This window comes from Pogonomyrmex barbatus, unplaced genomic scaffold, assembly GCF_055798465.1.
Source record: "Pogonomyrmex barbatus isolate J1 unplaced genomic scaffold, ASM5579846v1 scaffold23, whole genome shotgun sequence".
Classification (NCBI taxonomy): domain Eukaryota; kingdom Metazoa; phylum Arthropoda; class Insecta; order Hymenoptera; family Formicidae; genus Pogonomyrmex; species Pogonomyrmex barbatus.
The window spans coordinates 1,206,313-1,223,474 of record NW_028297120.1 but is presented as its reverse complement, the minus strand read 5'-3'; the positions used below and the strand labels follow the sequence as shown (position 1 = coordinate 1,223,474).

The window sequence follows — 17,162 nt, the reverse complement described above, 5'->3', positions numbered from 1 at the left end:
ATACTATGTCTTGAGGTAGGTTAGGTAACGTTAAGACTAACGAAACAGCAGCGAGCTTCATAATTTATGACAATGTTATGCATATTCCACATGTTTATTCATGCTCGCGATATTTACCATTTTTTTTATCATTTATTGTGATAGTCGGTAGACATTAAAAACATGCAAATAATATTATAATACACTAATTGCGCGATATTTTCCCGTTGACGGACAAAAGAGATAACTTATTATAGAATAAAATATAGTGTCCATGTATAAAAAATAAGATTATCACTTTTTACTTTATAAATTTGGATGATTATACTAGACCATTGCCAGAGTAATGAATTTTTCAAAAAACATTATTCATCTTCTTACGTACATTATATATTAATGCATTAAACTGTATTATTTCCTAAAAGGAAACTGTTTTAACTGTTTTAACCAATGACCTCGTCGGAAAATCGGAATGTCTCGACAGGAAATGACATAGTCGATAGAATCATTCAGAAAAAAAAGAAAGAATCGAGAAATATCCAGCTCGATAAACGGTTCTTTTATAATTCGAGTAAACGAGCAAACTCTTCCGTTTGAGAAGAATGCCAACGAATGGGACAAGACAGAAAAGCGAAACTGGCAATGTAATTTATTGACGAGTTAATTCTAGATCGATTCACTGACGATTTCGACGAGCAGGTAATGAAAATCGCACGTCGAAGCACATGCGAAAGCGTGACGAGATTGATCGTCTGAATGTAAAAAACACGACCGCGGATGCAAGCAATATATGATTGCTCGTAATATATTGATCGGATATATTCTTAGTCGCTTCCTCCTTCGTATATGTCACCCCTCGATCTCGATATTCCATCTTCTGAAAGTAAAAAGAATTTCTTCTCTTTCACTCGGTGGAGCGACCCGCATGCAACGGACGTTTTCGCTTACGCATTGGACAATATTTTTCCGTCTTTCACTCGTAAATTAATGCATTTGAATAATTTGTTGGTAGGGGGAATAAAATTCCTCGAGTCTTGTCACTTGGAAAATGGAAGTAAAATTAATATATAATCGCGTTTGATAAAATCAATTTGTTATATAACATGAAGATATCTTCTTTCAAAATGTCAATACATATGAAAAATGTAATAGGCAGGAAGCCAATTAGCCAGACTTTAAAATTACTATCAACTTGCAAAACAATCTACATTGTTTATAACGAATCGCAAAAGCTCCAATTATTTTTTTCTAGTTCATTGATCATTCTTCAAACTTCTTCGGCTGCGGATTTCCGATTTTTCTTTCTCCTTGGATCCGAGACATTCAACTTTTCGTTTCACGCTTTTAAGTTCTCAGTGCTTTTATTTTTTTACATTATGCTTCATAATTTGCTTAGAAAACCGCAGACGGGCATTAAACTTTTATAGATTCAGTAAAACGAATCGAAATCGCTCGATCATATGCTTTTTTACAAAAGGATAATCAGTTTTGGGTATTAATAATTCACGCTTCGTTATCATAAATTAGACACTGTTTCTTATTATCATGTCGGTGAAGCGATATGCTTTGAACGCAGATACTTGCGCGACGATAACCAATTTTCGTTAATTCGATTTGCGCGAATTATTATATAACGTCACATTGAAATTATTCGTCCCGTCCTGCCCATAAGTTCAAGGCGACGTGTCACCTGCGTCGTTTAAAATTTCGTCTGTACTCGTCAAGCTTGTCGTATTTTATGAATAATTCACATCACCCAGTCGTAATAATCAGCCGTCGTTCGTTGTCCTTGAAACTTTTCAGTTCGGATCAATGCAATCGATGTATCGCTCTATCCATTCAGGGTCAGTCACACGGTAGAACAGTTGAAAAATGCCAAAATAATTTAATAATATTTCGTAGTTTATAACGGCCATTCTCGAATCTTCCGAATCACTTTTGCATCATCCATAAATTTAACTGTTACATCATAATTATATGAGACAGTAAATATAAGAGTCGCCTTAATATGCATTTTGCTATAGGTAGTTATCATAAAAATATTCAAATATTTCATCTTCATTAATATATTAAAAACATACACAAATATAGCAGTAAGTCGATATATCGTCTCGATATATTGCCGTGTTGTGTGCAATAAAAATTTACGACGAGTTTCAAATGCAAATATTTGTCACTTTTAGAGACTATATCTACTGTTCAAACAACACGCTATGCGAGGTTTTCGCTAGTGTCGCAATTACGAGATCGCCAATTCGATCTCGATCGTTGCGCACGAGAAAGTCTAAGAAAGTGAGGATTTCTCGAGAGTCCGCGTCCTCATCGTAGACGCTCGTTTAACTGGCGACGCCAGATACTGTCTCATCCCGATCAATTTGTTTGTGAAAATCTACCCCGTCCATCTGAAACCTTTGGGCACGAGCTGACAATTCGTGTCAATGTGACAGGGATGCAAAAGGAAAGAGGCCAGTGGGAAGGAGAAAGAGAGAGAGAGAAAAGTGATGGGGGTCTTGAGGAAAGAAGACGAGCATCGGAATCTCTTCGAGGAATTACGATTACGATGCGCCGGTCACCTGGATCCGATCTCTCTCTCTTTCTCTCTCTCTCTCTCTCTCTCTCTCTCTCTCTCTCTGGATCTCACGATGTTCGGTAGTGTACGAACCGTGAGAGAAGAACGATGATATCCTGGTGAGAAGAAGAAAGGAACCGAGGAGAATCCGGTAGAAGGAGAGAAGAGGAAAGAAAGAGAAGGAGAGAAAGAGACGGAGGTCTCTCTCAGGAGAGCTCCGGATGAGAACGAGGAGACGAGAGACGGAGACAGACGCATGCGGTAGTGGGATTTAGAGCAGCGGTCGGTGCTCTTTGACGCTAACGTGGAATCGTCGCCCGGCATCGTTCACCGGCCGGAGGCAAAAAGGTAGTCGAATATGACCCGTCATAGGGGATCGCGTTAAGCCGCCTTCGCGCCGCCTCGCCACTCGATAATTGGCGACCTTCGCCTCTTCCGCGAAGGAATGCTCAACCAGGTTTTGCTCACCAGGTTATCGACGCGCAGAAGAAATCCTCCGCGCCGCTATACAACCGCGGTTGTGCCACGCGGACCAGACCGGACCAGATCCGCGCCAAGCTGCACCGGGTCGCTCGCCCGGGAAAGAGAACGGCCGTACAGCCGTGACATAACGTCGAACAGAAGAAACGGAATGACGAAACGATGCGGGACATCAATATAAATAATATTGCGCGGTAATTGTTCAACGCGAGGCGAAGGCTCGTCGGCCTAACATGCAAGGTGCCGCCTTACTGCCGCGCGGAATTCGAATTGCACTTCATCACCATCGCATTTCACCTTCCACTCCGAGGAATGGCGAAGTACGCTCCACGACCAGCCCCGCCACGCGGAAAGAACGGATTTTGCTCGAGTATCTAAAAATCTTTGGCGAGAAATATATATTTAATATAATTGAATAATTATATTAAAATATTAAATAATTGGCATGAAAATAATTTTATTGGGTCATCAAAATTATTAGGGTGCTTAAAGGTGATGATGAATATATTGCAAAAAATTTGGATATTCTGGCGATTAATTTAAACATTCTACATTTTGGTGGCTCGACAAAATTATTTCTAGGTTTTGTATTTGGATTTCAGCACAAAAGTGTTCTTTCCGTGTTCCTGGCCATCCATGAAATCAACTCTACAATGATTGCTGTAAAACGACATGCCGATGAATGTAAATGTATTGCATCAAATGTTTGCAATCATGTAATGATTTCATTCTGAGCAAAAAGATATATTTTTATTAATAGTTTTATTATACTTGTGTTTAAATGCATTGCTGTATATCGGATTTTCACAAGTTTACATTTTTACTACTTTTTATCGTGCATTTCATTGTTGCGTTTTTAAGATACGCCGATTAATACATCTTGACGATATTATCACGAAAATAATAATAAAAATCCCGATAAAAATCTGCAAATTGTAAATAACAATTTCTAAAATCTTTCTCGCTGCCTTTGGTTGGAAACTTTTTTCCCCTCTTTCTTCCCTACTCTCGTCCATCTTCTTCGCTTCGTCTGCGAATGAGAAGACGACATTTCGAATGTCCAGTGTCCGGGCCAACTCGCGATCAATTTTTCAGGTACACCTCGGTCATTCGCTTTTCGAGATTCCGCAGAGAGAACGAGCATTGTCTCTCGCGAGCTCTCCTTTTTTTTTTTTTTTTCTTACCGATCGTCGGGCGGCCAGAAGAAGGCGAAGAGAGCAAAAAGGGGAGGCCGGCCCGAATGCACGCGTGCACGTGGAATCACGTGTGCGTGAGAAACACGCGCACGTACACTAAGATGTCTAATAGATTGGGGTTGGCAGACGGGACAGTCGCAGACACCCACGCGTTTCCCCGCATCCACGCGATGTCGACCAAAAATATTCACGCACGACAAAGAGCAAGAAACCGGTAAGTCAGCAACTATACTTTTTTCCAGACTCTTCCCTTCTTCGCGCTCTCTCTTTCTTCCTCCCGCCATTTTCTCCACGACAAAATTCTCAAAGCCTTTTACGAATGAATCTGTCTCACCTTCGAACTTATCGATGTGCACACGCTGATTAATCACTCGGAATCAAAAGTACGTAACAAATTTTCCGAATTAAAAATGACAAAAAAATAGCCGAACGACTAATTCTTCTTTTGATTTTTATTTTTATATAGTATTATTATAGTACATTATTACTTTTTTATCTCATCCAAAGATGAATGTCACGCGAGGCGTGATTCTATTCGTTTTTAGTTTCTACGTTTTTTAGTTTTTCAATTCATATCTTCCGTTTAAACATAATATGAGTTACTTACTTAGAGTTGTGCCAAAATTATTTAATCACACAACGACTACGCGAATAGTAGCAGACGAATGAGAGAACGACAGTGGTTCAACTCAATGACAGCAAAGATAATTTCATTAGAATAGGATGTATGTTTCTACTCATGTTATTTTGTCATGTCATTTTCTCTCTCTCTCTCTCTGCTCCAATTGCTGCATTATTTTTGAAAAGAAATATCGAGCTTGACGTTTGAACAGAAATATACAATATAAAGTCACATAATATGTACAAGACAGGTTTTCATTTTAAATCACAGTCTGCATTTTTAGACTTTTACATTTATGTATGTTTTATATTTACGTATTTTTACTACGTTTTTTCGGATGAGTTAAATCTAATTTTTTTTTCATTATATAATTAAAATAATGATCACCATGATCAATTATCCCGCTCTCCCCCCCCCCCCCTCCCTCCCATGACAATTCTAAAATAAATTACGGATGAAATTGCAAATTACAGCCGCTGAAATTATTAATTAGTATTGGAATTTGGTACGCGTAACAAAGATTCAAAGGGTTTCTATCATTTGTGTATGTTATTATGCGTTTTCCGTCGTTGAAGTTGATTTTAAATCATACGTTTAAATGGATGTGTCAGACGCTCAACGCGATTCCGTGCATGCACGAGATGTGTCGACCGAAAATATTCATAGTGGTTCAACAGAAAAGAGCCGGCAAGTCATTACGTCGCTTTCCTATGCCACTCTCTCTATGGAAATCACTCTCGAAAATTCTTGTTTTTTTTTTCTTTTTTTTTTACTTTGTTGCGCAAATAATGCTCAACAATAGATAATTGTTTATTTAGATGTAAAAAATGCAGTATGTAGTCCGTAATGTGCTTTTACGAAAACGAACAAATATTTATGAGCGATATTTGGCATGCGTGTAACAATCGACAAATATCATATCCCTATCCCAAATCCTACGATTTTTGTCATATATATATATATATATATATATATATGAGTAACGTTTATTTGTAAATTTCGATAAACATGTTATAATTCATTTATGAGAGTTATCGGTTTCCGGACAAGTTAATAAAAACAGTGAGCGATTAATAATAAGCAAAACTGTTAAGGCACGATAACCGTGTCTCCTTGTACTGATACATTGTGTAACATAGTAGATATTCGCGACTAAATATTCATACACGATAAACGGTCAAGCGATAACACGCCAAATATTCTTTCTTCATATTCTTTTCTGTGACTTTGACATTTTTATATCATTCGCGTATTTTTTTCTACTCGTCCCCAATTATGCTGTCTTAGCGCGCTCCGTGATTTTCTTCTCTCATTTCCGCATTTGCGGAAAATCTCAACATTCTAATATATACGTTCAATTTGCAGCAAATAATAATAAATAATCACTAACGTTAATAATAATCGAATATATATATTATGAATAGTCAGAGTTTTCGTATCAATGGAAATGTAAAAAATGTTTTCAACAAAGCGCATAATTTTAAATTTTTTATCTATATCTATGTATTTGCGCTATCATGATACTGTATACAGATATGTTCCCTCATTGAAAGGCACGATGTTATCTGTATACGTCAAAGATGTACATGTTAAGCAGCGCGGCAATAAATAGTCATAAATTATTTCAACGAACCAATTCTTCTATTTAACATCGTTCAATATATATATATATATATATATATATATATGTGTGTGTGTGTACATATACAAATTATTCATTCTTATATTAAAAAAAAAAAAGCGTGATGAGGCGAACAAGAGAGAATACGACAACCGATAAAACATTCCCGCAACATTTGAGATAATTAACCGACGGCAGAAACGCCCTTGGTCGCTGGCTCTCGGTGCAATTTGTCAGATCTATACGCGGATATCACGAATATGAGACGAAGACGTGTATTTCAGCGCGGACATATTTTCGCTTATATCCAAGTGACAAGCTGTAAGTAGCCGCTGTCCCGAAGACGATAAATCCGCGCGGCGGACCGTTCCATTAGTATTTTATTGATGCCTCTAGAGAAGGATGCCTCCCCCCCCCGCTCCCTCCCCTCACCCGTATCAAATCATCCCTGGAATCGCGATTGTCTCGCGAGCGCTTAAACGCGCCGCGCGCGAAGCTCCGCGCGCGGAACGGCCTTTATAATTTCGGCAGACACAAACGGCCTGACATAATGATGCCCAGGGCTTAAGAGCAATGCGCGCTCGCGCGCGCGCGCGCATATTAGGATCTATTAATATGCAGCCGGTGCAAGTCGGACGATTAGACGGTTTCTTGTCACACGTCAGCCGCCGTCCGACGCGACAGACAACTTCCCGTCCATTCGTTCCTCACGAAGGACACACACGACGAGGCTTCTCTATTCGTCTGTCAACGATCCCCTTCAGCATATTCCACCGTTCATGATGACAGCTTAAAGGAAAAACGCCTTTCGAAACGCGCTAATCCTCCCCGACAATTTCCCGCAAAAGACATATCGCCGATATTAAGACATTCCCCCTCCGAGAGAGCTGCAGAGACGAGAAATGATGCACGTCGCGTATGCGAACACGCGGTGTAATCCGCGTAATTTTTATACACCTGCGAACGATATATAATCCTATCTGTCCAATGCGAGCCTTGGCGCTACTCCAATATCCTTAAGCTTCGTCCAATTCCCAAACGATCGTAACTTATGACCGAACATCTTCGCTTTCCTCGATATTGCTTCGCGATAAAATATCATTTCTAATAATTTCCCCTACTTCCTCTTACTCGCACAATTAAAAAGCGTCGTGTATGAAAGACTTAAAAAATATTTCAATTATCATTATCATTTTAATTGCAAACTCACAATTGCACATTCTTTCATGTGATTTTATTTAATAATATACATTCGCGAGAGAAATTGCGATTTTTTTTTAACATAAAGCGATTGTATTAATAAGAATAACTTACAAATAAAAAAGTATAAATTGTAAATTGTGATGCATGCTCAAGGCAACAAGTTTTGTTGAATGTTTTTCCATAAATTGCATTAAAATTCGTAATAATTTTCTTTTTTCTTTCATCGCATTTCGAAATGATCATAATGATAAATATTTCATGATAAACACATAATGATAACATTTCGATTCAATCATCTTCTTTTAACAACGTTTTCAAGTAAACTAACATAACATTTATTTATCTTTTCATATCATGTCAATATCTTACGAAAACTTTAAGAGGATTATAAATTCTTTTTACAGATTTTTGAATTGTTTCTATTTTTATAAAAAAAAAAATACAACAAGTTTTGTTTGTATGAAATTTCTTCTAGAAATGTCTTCGAGAGAATATCTAGAATTATCTGTTTTATGAAAAAAATTATTTTATTAATAAATAGTACGGAAAGTTCTTGTTGAAATTAGTCACAAATATTTTTTACACCTAATATAACTTTGTCTCGATATATTAATTGCTTTATCTTTTTAATACAATGGCCCGTTGATACAGTAACTGGTCGCTCATATTTTCGTAGTATGTATAACATTAAGATAACAGCGAAAGAAATGTAAATTGATTTGTGAATACTGCGTTTCATACTTATGATTCATGAATGTTCGTTATGTCTCTTTGAATGACGAAGGCCGACCGTAAGAAATGATAATTTCCGAGTCTTGATCAGGAAATTGTCTGTGTTGGATTATGATATTTAACGATATTCATAATCATCATTATCAATTATCAAACATCAAGCACCATTTTTATTATTTATAGTTATTATCAATTTTATATATATATATATATATATATATATATATATATATAAAATTTATTATTATTAATTATATTGTAAAATATACATACTATAAATATATTAAATCAATTAACGTCATTATTTCACTTATGAGATAAAGAAAACACTTGCGAATACTGACAAAAACAGGTATAAAAAGACATTCTATTTGACGTAATAATATAAAGTGTAAATATAATATGGTTTTCATATAAAGTACATATCTCCTAATTTTAAATATGTATTTTTTTCTCCAGAAACACGTCAAGATTCTCAAGACTCTCAAAATTCTCAAGAAACACATCAAAATGTCACTTTTATCAAAAAGGGACATGTTAGGGCATAATTATTTTATAAAATAATGCACCAAATATCACGTTTTTTTATTTATATAAAACGTCTCTTCTCTCGCTGGATTGCACTGAAACTTTCTTTCTCTCTTTCAAGCCTGAAATATATATCTATTTCATTTTATATACGAATATATACATTAGTTCGGCTAGAAAGAACAAAGTTACAATATCAATATTTCATTCTCATGTGTGTAATATAATGAAATCCAAGCAAGATTGATAAATAAGATTGACGACAAGACAAATATTTCTCACCAAATATTTCTTTATCAATAATTATATATCAATTATTATCAATTTATCGTTATGTGTGGATATTACGTACATATCGAGATGAGTACAAACATACAGACATATTTGTGTCTAAATAGGAAAGAAATTATGACAGTATCACAATTTTTTCCGTTATCGAGAAGAAGAATTTACAGAGAAACTTGGAGAACAAATTATAATTAGCGCATTATTTAGACAAACTTTGGTCCACGGAGACCTAGACTTATCGTTAACCGCAGACGTTTTCGATTTTGCTCCTGACTCAGCAAGAAACCGGCCTGTCACGTACACGCGCCAGGAATGAGACGCGCTTTATGTTGTTTTCGAGATGTTCCAACTATTCAGAGAGTACAACAACAGGGTGGAGAAACTGTGGTGGAAACTTACAATTGAAAAAGTTGGGCAAATTAAGACCGTCCCGCCATGGCGCCACCCGATACGGGGGGGGGGGGGCGTTATTGAAATTTCATTCGTCACACGGATTACCGGACATATTTTCCGCGTTACCTTACGAGATACCGTTTTCTGAAAAATACCTTCCACGGGCCTCTCCACGAAATATCCGTTTTTATCGGCGAGGTTAAGCGTGTCCAGCATTAAATGTTTCCTGTTTAGACGTGATGTCTGCGAATGGTACACGTACCAAATGGATACACGAAGATGTCAGGTACGTGGATTCAGTAAAACCAAGTAGTTTATAGTAACGAGTTCTTATCCCCCTTCTCCTCCCTCCTCCCCCCCCCCCCCGTTTCCGTCTCGCGATCGAAGAAGTTATGTCTGGTTATGTTTAATGGGAAAAATATAAATATGTATTCTCGATAGAAGTTTAGTGATCCTAGATAGAAATCACTGCACGCCTTGATGAAATTTTGACAGCCAATATTAGGACATTTAGATCTAAGAGATATAGTATATGCAATTTTTATAATTTTTTTAAACGTAAAACATATCATCGAAAATGAAATTTGCTTTTAATACTAATATTTATCTTCATTTATTCTTCTTTTTGTTTTTTTTTTTTTTTTTTATTGTTATTATCGACATGTTTATTGATACAAAAATTGATACAGCACTGTATTGATTCACGCATAAGGATTACATACACACAGTTTTTAAGCTTCAAAATTTTAATTTTATCGTCGCGAAATAGATAGGTCGCGCACATTCTGTAGCACATATTCGTCAAGACTTCAGATTATGATACAAACTGATTAGAAATTCCGTTCGAGAATATAAGCGGGATTAATGTGGCGTAAGGATGTGTATACCGAAGATACAATCGCGAGACACGGAGCGGCGTGTATTACAACCGAGCAATTTTCGCGTAAAGTGTAATTCTCGAGTGCGAGTTAATCGCACTCGAAAATCGCGGCGAGAGGAGCGTACGGTCCGAGCGGCATTGCGGGTAGCAAGATGGAAGCGTTTTATCGGCTCCGTTTCTTAGGCTCGCTTTGATGTTACGCCGAGGCAGGTCTCCGTTTATCCCCGAGGTGGATCCCCGAGGAGGCGAGGCGCGCTTCGGTCCGACGGAAAGTCGGACTCGGTTGAATCGGTTCCGGTGCATTTAGCGAGCCGACTGTTATTATGGTGGAAAACGCCGGGATTAATCTCGGGCCAGATTTTAGTCTAATATCGTGTGTGTGTGTGTGTGTGTGTGTGTGTGTGTGTGTGTGTGTGTGTGTGTGTGTGTGTGTGTGTGTGTGTGTGTGTGTGTGTTTTAGTCGGTGTCAATTTATGGAATTTATCTCGGCCGCGTTTCTACGCGTATCCGGTATCTCCGGTATCTCTCGTTCTCGTGCCCCGCGCGCGCACAGCAATAATTGTGCCATTCGTGCCGCGAAATGCCGGCTGCACAGCATTGTCGATAAAATTGTCAGACGCGGCCGCGGATAATCGTCGCTCCGTTTTTCCTCACATATCGGACTAGTCCCAGCATCCTCCAGCTTGAGCCGTCGTATATATCGTAAAGCCGTTACCGTACCTTCCTGGGATGAGCTTTCTTATCGCGTTATTGTGCTCCGAACTATCGGGTAAGTCGGTGTAACTTTGGCTTGATATATTTTACTCTGAACTTTTTTGTGTGTGTGTGTGTGTGTGTGTGTGTGTGTGTGTGTGTGTAGCTGGGGTTTAGGGAAAGATGGTACAAGTTTCAAGGAAAGACATTACATTGTTTACGTTTACTGATTCGATATGGTTATTACGGTTTGTATTGCATTATACATCGTGCACTTCTCTAGAAAGACGTTGCTGTTTTTTTATCGCTTATATGTCGCTTTGTTTTTATAAAAAGTATTTTAATTGAAAGTATTTATTTTTGTATTTTAAAATAAAGATTATCACTCTCATCGTGTCTTATGGACACAAGCAGCGCACAATCGTTTTATCTATTTCCAAGCGTTAAAATGACAAATATATTTTAATAATTAAGCGTTAGATTAATCCTCTTTTTTTGAGCACGTAACTAAGGTACAAAGATTTTTTGGATCAATATACGAGATACGATTTTTTTCAAGGTAAACCTTGTTGCTTCCTATATTTTCCCCCTACGTTGCGTCTAACAGATTCACCGTTTTTCTTCTATATCGTATTATATATTCGAATAAATTCGAAAATAATTCGAGCAGGAGGCAACTACTGTAACATCCCGAAACGAGGATGATCTCCCTTATCCAGACTAATCCTTCGGGGAAAGAGTCACTTACGGATATCGCCCGCGACAGTTCCAATGGGATTGGTCAACAGAGGCCTCTGGACAAGATCCTCCTCGAGATGAGCACGACTCGGCCGGGCCTGCTTTCTCCGTGACATCCCTCCGACTCGGTTGGATCAGTTCGCCGCTCTCCTCCTCGTCGCTCTCGCACTCCTCGAAGAGGCAGTCGTCGTCCGCCGACGCGACGGTTTGGACCGAGTCGGTTGGATCGACCGCCTGTGCACTCGTTCTTCGTGGAGCCTCCTCTTCCTCTTCCTCCTCCTCCTCCACCTCCTCCTCCTCCTCCTCTTCCTCGGGATCCCGACGAAAAGCAGACGAATGCGTGGTCAGTCTAGACGTCGCCGACGAGACAACGGCGGTTGACGACGTCGCTGCAGTATCGAGGGTGCGAACCGCATGTCTCCCTCTGTCTCTTTCTCCTCCTGCCGTCTCCTGTCCCTGTCTCAATTCCGCGCGGCGACAATCGGAGCCGAGAAGACGCAGCGATCGTTATTACTCGCGTACCTCACCATCGGCACTAACTATCTAGGGGGAGAGAGACGCATCTCCCCGCATCAACCCGACAGCGATGCACTTCGCGCAGCGAATTTTCATACGACGTGGATCGTCGCCAAAAAGGAGAGTTACTTTCGCCCGCCGGCCGGTGAGCGTGTCAACTCGGCCAGTAATCCATAGAGGCTAACACACCGATCCCCTAACCCATCCCCCACTAAATGACAGCGCGGGGCGAGCTCCTTTTTTGCTACGAAATATCGTCGAAGACGATAGAGGATCCAACGCACTTGGAAGACACCGGCTCTTCTCTCACTGGTGAGTCGGATGGTGATGCTCCTCCGTGCGGCACAGCACGTGGCCTATTCTCCCCTCTCTCTCTCTCTCTCTCTCTCTCTCTCTCTCTCTCTCTCTCTCTCTCTCTCTCTCTCTCTTCCTTCTACTCTCTTTCTCTCTCCGCTCCGAAACAAATTGTCCCGGCTGTCCGAGTGTCCACACTGTCTGCTTGGCTGAGCACAAGTATTCTTCTCGCAAGTTCACGCGTATGATAATCGCAGCCACGTAATCGCTCACCACAACACACCTCACGTATTTCTCGATTCTCACGCTATTTCGATCGCCGCGTGCGACAGTGTCAGCTCTCGCTCGCTCGTTCGCTCGCGGTGCGTCAGGACCGGCGGCGACATTCGCGACGCGCGACGAATAGAGGTGCCCGCGTTTGCGAATGTGACTCCGTAATCGGAAACAGAAGAGAGCCTCGCACGCCGTGATATATGTGCGTGGTGTACGCGAGCACGTTGTGTGTCCTACACCACTGTCCGTATACGCGATACACACGTGTACGATGACCGGCACGATGACGGACGGACGCGCGCGCGCGCGCGCGCGGGTGTGATGTGTCGTGTATGTGTGTGTGTGTGTATGTGATCGTACACAATGTGATGTGTCGTGTGTGTGTGTATGTGTAATGTGTGTGTGGGTGTGTGCGAGCGCGTACGTATACGCGTGCGTGTTTATGGGTCTATATCTCGCGCGAAATCCGCTGCTCCGATGCTTCGAGTCGGCCGGACGACGGACGGACCAGCTCTGGGCCTGACAACCAGACGCCCCTCTCCGCCGCCGTCGAGACGCGACCGCTGGTAGGGGCACAGAGGAGATATGCCCTGCGCGCGCTTTCGCCCCCACCGCAGCCGCAACCACCGCCGCTACCCGCCTCCCCCCCTCCCCGCCGCCCCGACCGTGGCTCGCCGTCCGTCCGTCCGTCCTTCCCCTTCCCGTCCAGCTTGCGCTCCCCCCTCCACTCTCATTCGCGCGGCCGACGGCGACGTCGGGCGCGCAACCTCCTTCGCGATGCGCCCTTCTCCATGCGCGGCGTGGCGCGGCGCGCCGTCATCGTCGCCGTTGTCGCGTAGCGAATACAGGGAGATCCACCCTTGATGCACGAGCGTAAGTCGATCTTCTCGCGCGTATTGTCGCACACCGGCTAACGTCGCGCGACGCATGCATCCTCCGCGTGATCGTCCCCCCGCGTGCTATTTCCCCTCGAAAGAAGGATCCGGTCCGACGCCAAGATCGGTCTCACGAACGTCCGTGACACGAGGGCTCGATCTTGGACGACTTGTATCTCTAGATGAGTAAAAAGAGGAAAGGTAAGATGCGTTTTCCTGTCACGCGCCTCGTCATCCCGGCTTCTCCGTCCTCGAGATTCCGCGAGCGCGATCGCGACGGTGACACCAAGGGTCACAAGGGCCACTCACGCGCGCAGCGAAGCGTGATCGAAAATGTGATCCTCGAAAAGGGCGCGCGCGTGAGAGAGGAATCCTTTCGCGGGCTCTCTCCGCGCGTTGCTCGCGCTTTACCCGTATTCGCTTCCCCTCGCGCTTCGATGTCGCTCCGCTTTCTCATCCTCCTCTACCTGCACGATCCATCTTTCTCTCTGTCTTATTCCCCTTCCGGCGGATGCTCGATATCCCCCCCACCAAGTGGCGCGGGACCGCGAGGCGTGGCCTGTCCCGGAGGAATGCCCGCCTCCTTATGCATTATTATAGCGAGCCACTCGTGTCTCTATGATTTTATATGCCGCGTTTCAGCGTGAATATTCTAGCGCGCTTCCACGGTGCTCTCGGCGCGTTCCCGCCGCCGCCGCCGCCGCCGCCGCCGCCGACAAGCCGAACCGCACCGCACCGCACCGCACCGCATCGCACCGCATCGCATCGCATCGCATCGCATCGCACCGCACCACATCGCACCGCATCACATCGCATCACACCGCATCTCACTGCATCATACTGCACCACATCAATACACCGTCAATACAGCGTCAATCGATGATATCGTTATATTTTATGCTACTCAATTATTTTCTCCTTCTTCTGTTTTGCTTGATCCGGCGGTTATATGTGAGACGAGAAGCGAAACGCAAGAGAGATCGTAACAAGCGCGTTGACATTTCTGCTTTCATGTCATTCGCGAATTACTTGTCAATCGAAATTTCCTCAAGAAGGTATTCGCAATTCAATTGGCGTAATTACTATAATTGCGCGCACTGAGTAGAAATCTTATTTATAGATTCAAAGTCGACTATCCAATCTAAACGGGCGAAATGTTTCGATTGGTTACGCTCATTAGTACGTCCGACAAATACGCTCCTGCTTGAAAGAGTAGGAGGAAGAAGAAATTCTTTTGTTATCGGTAATACGAAAAACTTACTGGTATAAAATAATATAATTGTCACTGCAGATACACGAGAGAGAGAGAGAGAGAGAGAGAGAGAGAGAGAGAGAGAGAGAGAGAGAGAGGGAGGGAGATGTCACTTTAGAAAACGTTATCGAGCGTAACCGCGAGATTCGTGTCGTTTTACACGTTACTCGAGTTCTCGATACGCTCAGTCACATCTTGTCATATCACGCAACGTGGAAACGCGAGGGAACAGGTGGGTCGTGCACGATTCAGACGGGAGACGAAAAGAAAGGAACTATAGGTAAAGGTTGCGGTAAAGCGACAAGTAGGAAAGCGAAGGGGGCGTGGGGAGTTAAATTGGGGTAAGGCGAGAAGACCAAGACCGAGAGTATGCCGCAACGGTTCGTACCTCGGCCTTACGTCTGAATAAGGCGTCGACTATAGGCTCTGCCATGAGTTCCTCTCCATTGTACTCGGATACAGCTATAAGGCGTGGGATTCTTCCGAGTGGAGCGATTTAATTATTGCTAATTCCTTCCTCAGAAACGGAACTCTATTTTTATATCGCGCATCGCACGTCAATCATCGTAACTACATGTCTGAATCAAATGAACGTAATTAAATATGGACATTAGACTCTTTAAAACGTTTTTTTTATAATGAGTTTAATATATTAAATAAGCAAGGAATCTTATATTTTATTGTAAATACAATTAATATTACACAGATATTTCTACATTTACAGAAAAAGATTGCGTCACTTCTATTCTATACAATCTATTTATTTCCTTAATTTCCTTAAAATGAAGAAATATATTAGAGTCAATTCTTTTTATTATTATAACTCAACGTATTTCTCATTCGAATACAATTCTAATTTTAAAAACAATTAAAATTTTATTTGAGATTTGCGTTTTCTTGAATATTTATTTTACTTCTTGATGTTTTTTATTACTACAAATGTTACATGAATTATTTTTATGGTATGTATGTATGTATGTATGTATATATGTATATATATGTATATACATAAAAACCGGAAATAATACATTCAAAAAGGAAAACAGTTAAAACCTAAACAAGAATTGTGATGTGTTTTATATCAAATAATAGACAAAAAATATAAAGTTCTCACAAATTATACTATACATAACTATCAATGGTGTTTAGTTTACAAGTTTATTAATTCTCATCTTGTGTGATCTTGTGCGTCATATTGCATATCATTATTTATCATCCATCATCGGTGTATCGTCCTTTCAAAACCATAACCAGTGTAACCGCAGTTCCACTTTAGAGCCATTAAAATAAAAGTGTGTGGTCTCTTTTCTGTTTCGAGTAGGTTTTATTGTCCTTTCCGACTCATAATTTTTGCGTAAAGATCTTAGGGGGCTATAATGTGCGGTGAGGTCCGAGAGAAGGGTGGTCGGTTTGTTCGTCCTCGGACAAGCGCCGGCGCCGGGTCTGACACCTGCGGTGAGCGTTTTTTTCCTCCTCTAGGATTAGTAGATACCTGCCTTACGTCTTTCACGAATACGAGACACTTGTACCTGTGCATCCTCTCGTACACATCCATGCCTGTTCATCGTTGATTGCTCCACAAATGCATACACAATAGATTGTAATAAACGATTGTTAGCTATGCTAAGGAATACCAAAACTTCCTCTGTCACAGCTATATAAACTTCCGCATCTCTATACGGGGTGTATAAATCATTCCTTTAGCTACTTACTTATGCGTAAAGGGCATAAAAGTAATATCCATAATAATAATTTTTAACATATTCTATAATTCTACAATTTTTGTTAAAAAGGAATCCGCATGACGATAATGGCCGATATTTATTAATCGTTTTGTCGAAAATTAGAAAAATACCTTTACACCTTTTATTATTATTTTTATTTCATCTGTAACGAATAGCTGGACTAAAAGCTCTCTCTGTCAAATACATCTAAACTAACGGGATAAATACGTTATAAGTATGCACATTTTATCATAATACTATTGCGAGATTGCGTGAATGATGGTTTTATTATCGCGAATAATCCGT

At 41.0% G+C, this 17,162-nt stretch overlaps 1 protein-coding gene and 1 long non-coding RNA gene across 3 annotated transcripts in view; one reads left to right on the top strand and one right to left on the bottom strand.

Moving 5' to 3' along the window:
* Positions 1–13,545, bottom strand: part of salm (spalt major) — an 82,664-nt gene extending 69,119 nt beyond the window's left edge. The window contains exon 1 of one of the 2 annotated variants that reach the window (XM_089078400.1): positions 11,933–13,545. In XM_089078400.1, coding sequence (XP_088934526.1) covers positions 11,933–12,038 — 106 coding nt within the window. In that variant the 5' untranslated portion in view covers positions 12,039–13,545. The remainder of the gene's footprint in view (positions 1–11,932) is intronic. The other variant, XM_089078401.1, reaches the window with a different exon arrangement.
* The window catches only part of LOC148936334 (uncharacterized), a 77,566-nt gene continuing 73,023 nt past the window's right edge, over positions 12,620–17,162 (top strand). The window contains exon 1 of the long non-coding RNA XR_016139583.1: positions 12,620–12,750. This is a non-coding gene — a long non-coding RNA (uncharacterized LOC148936334). The remainder of the gene's footprint in view (positions 12,751–17,162) is intronic.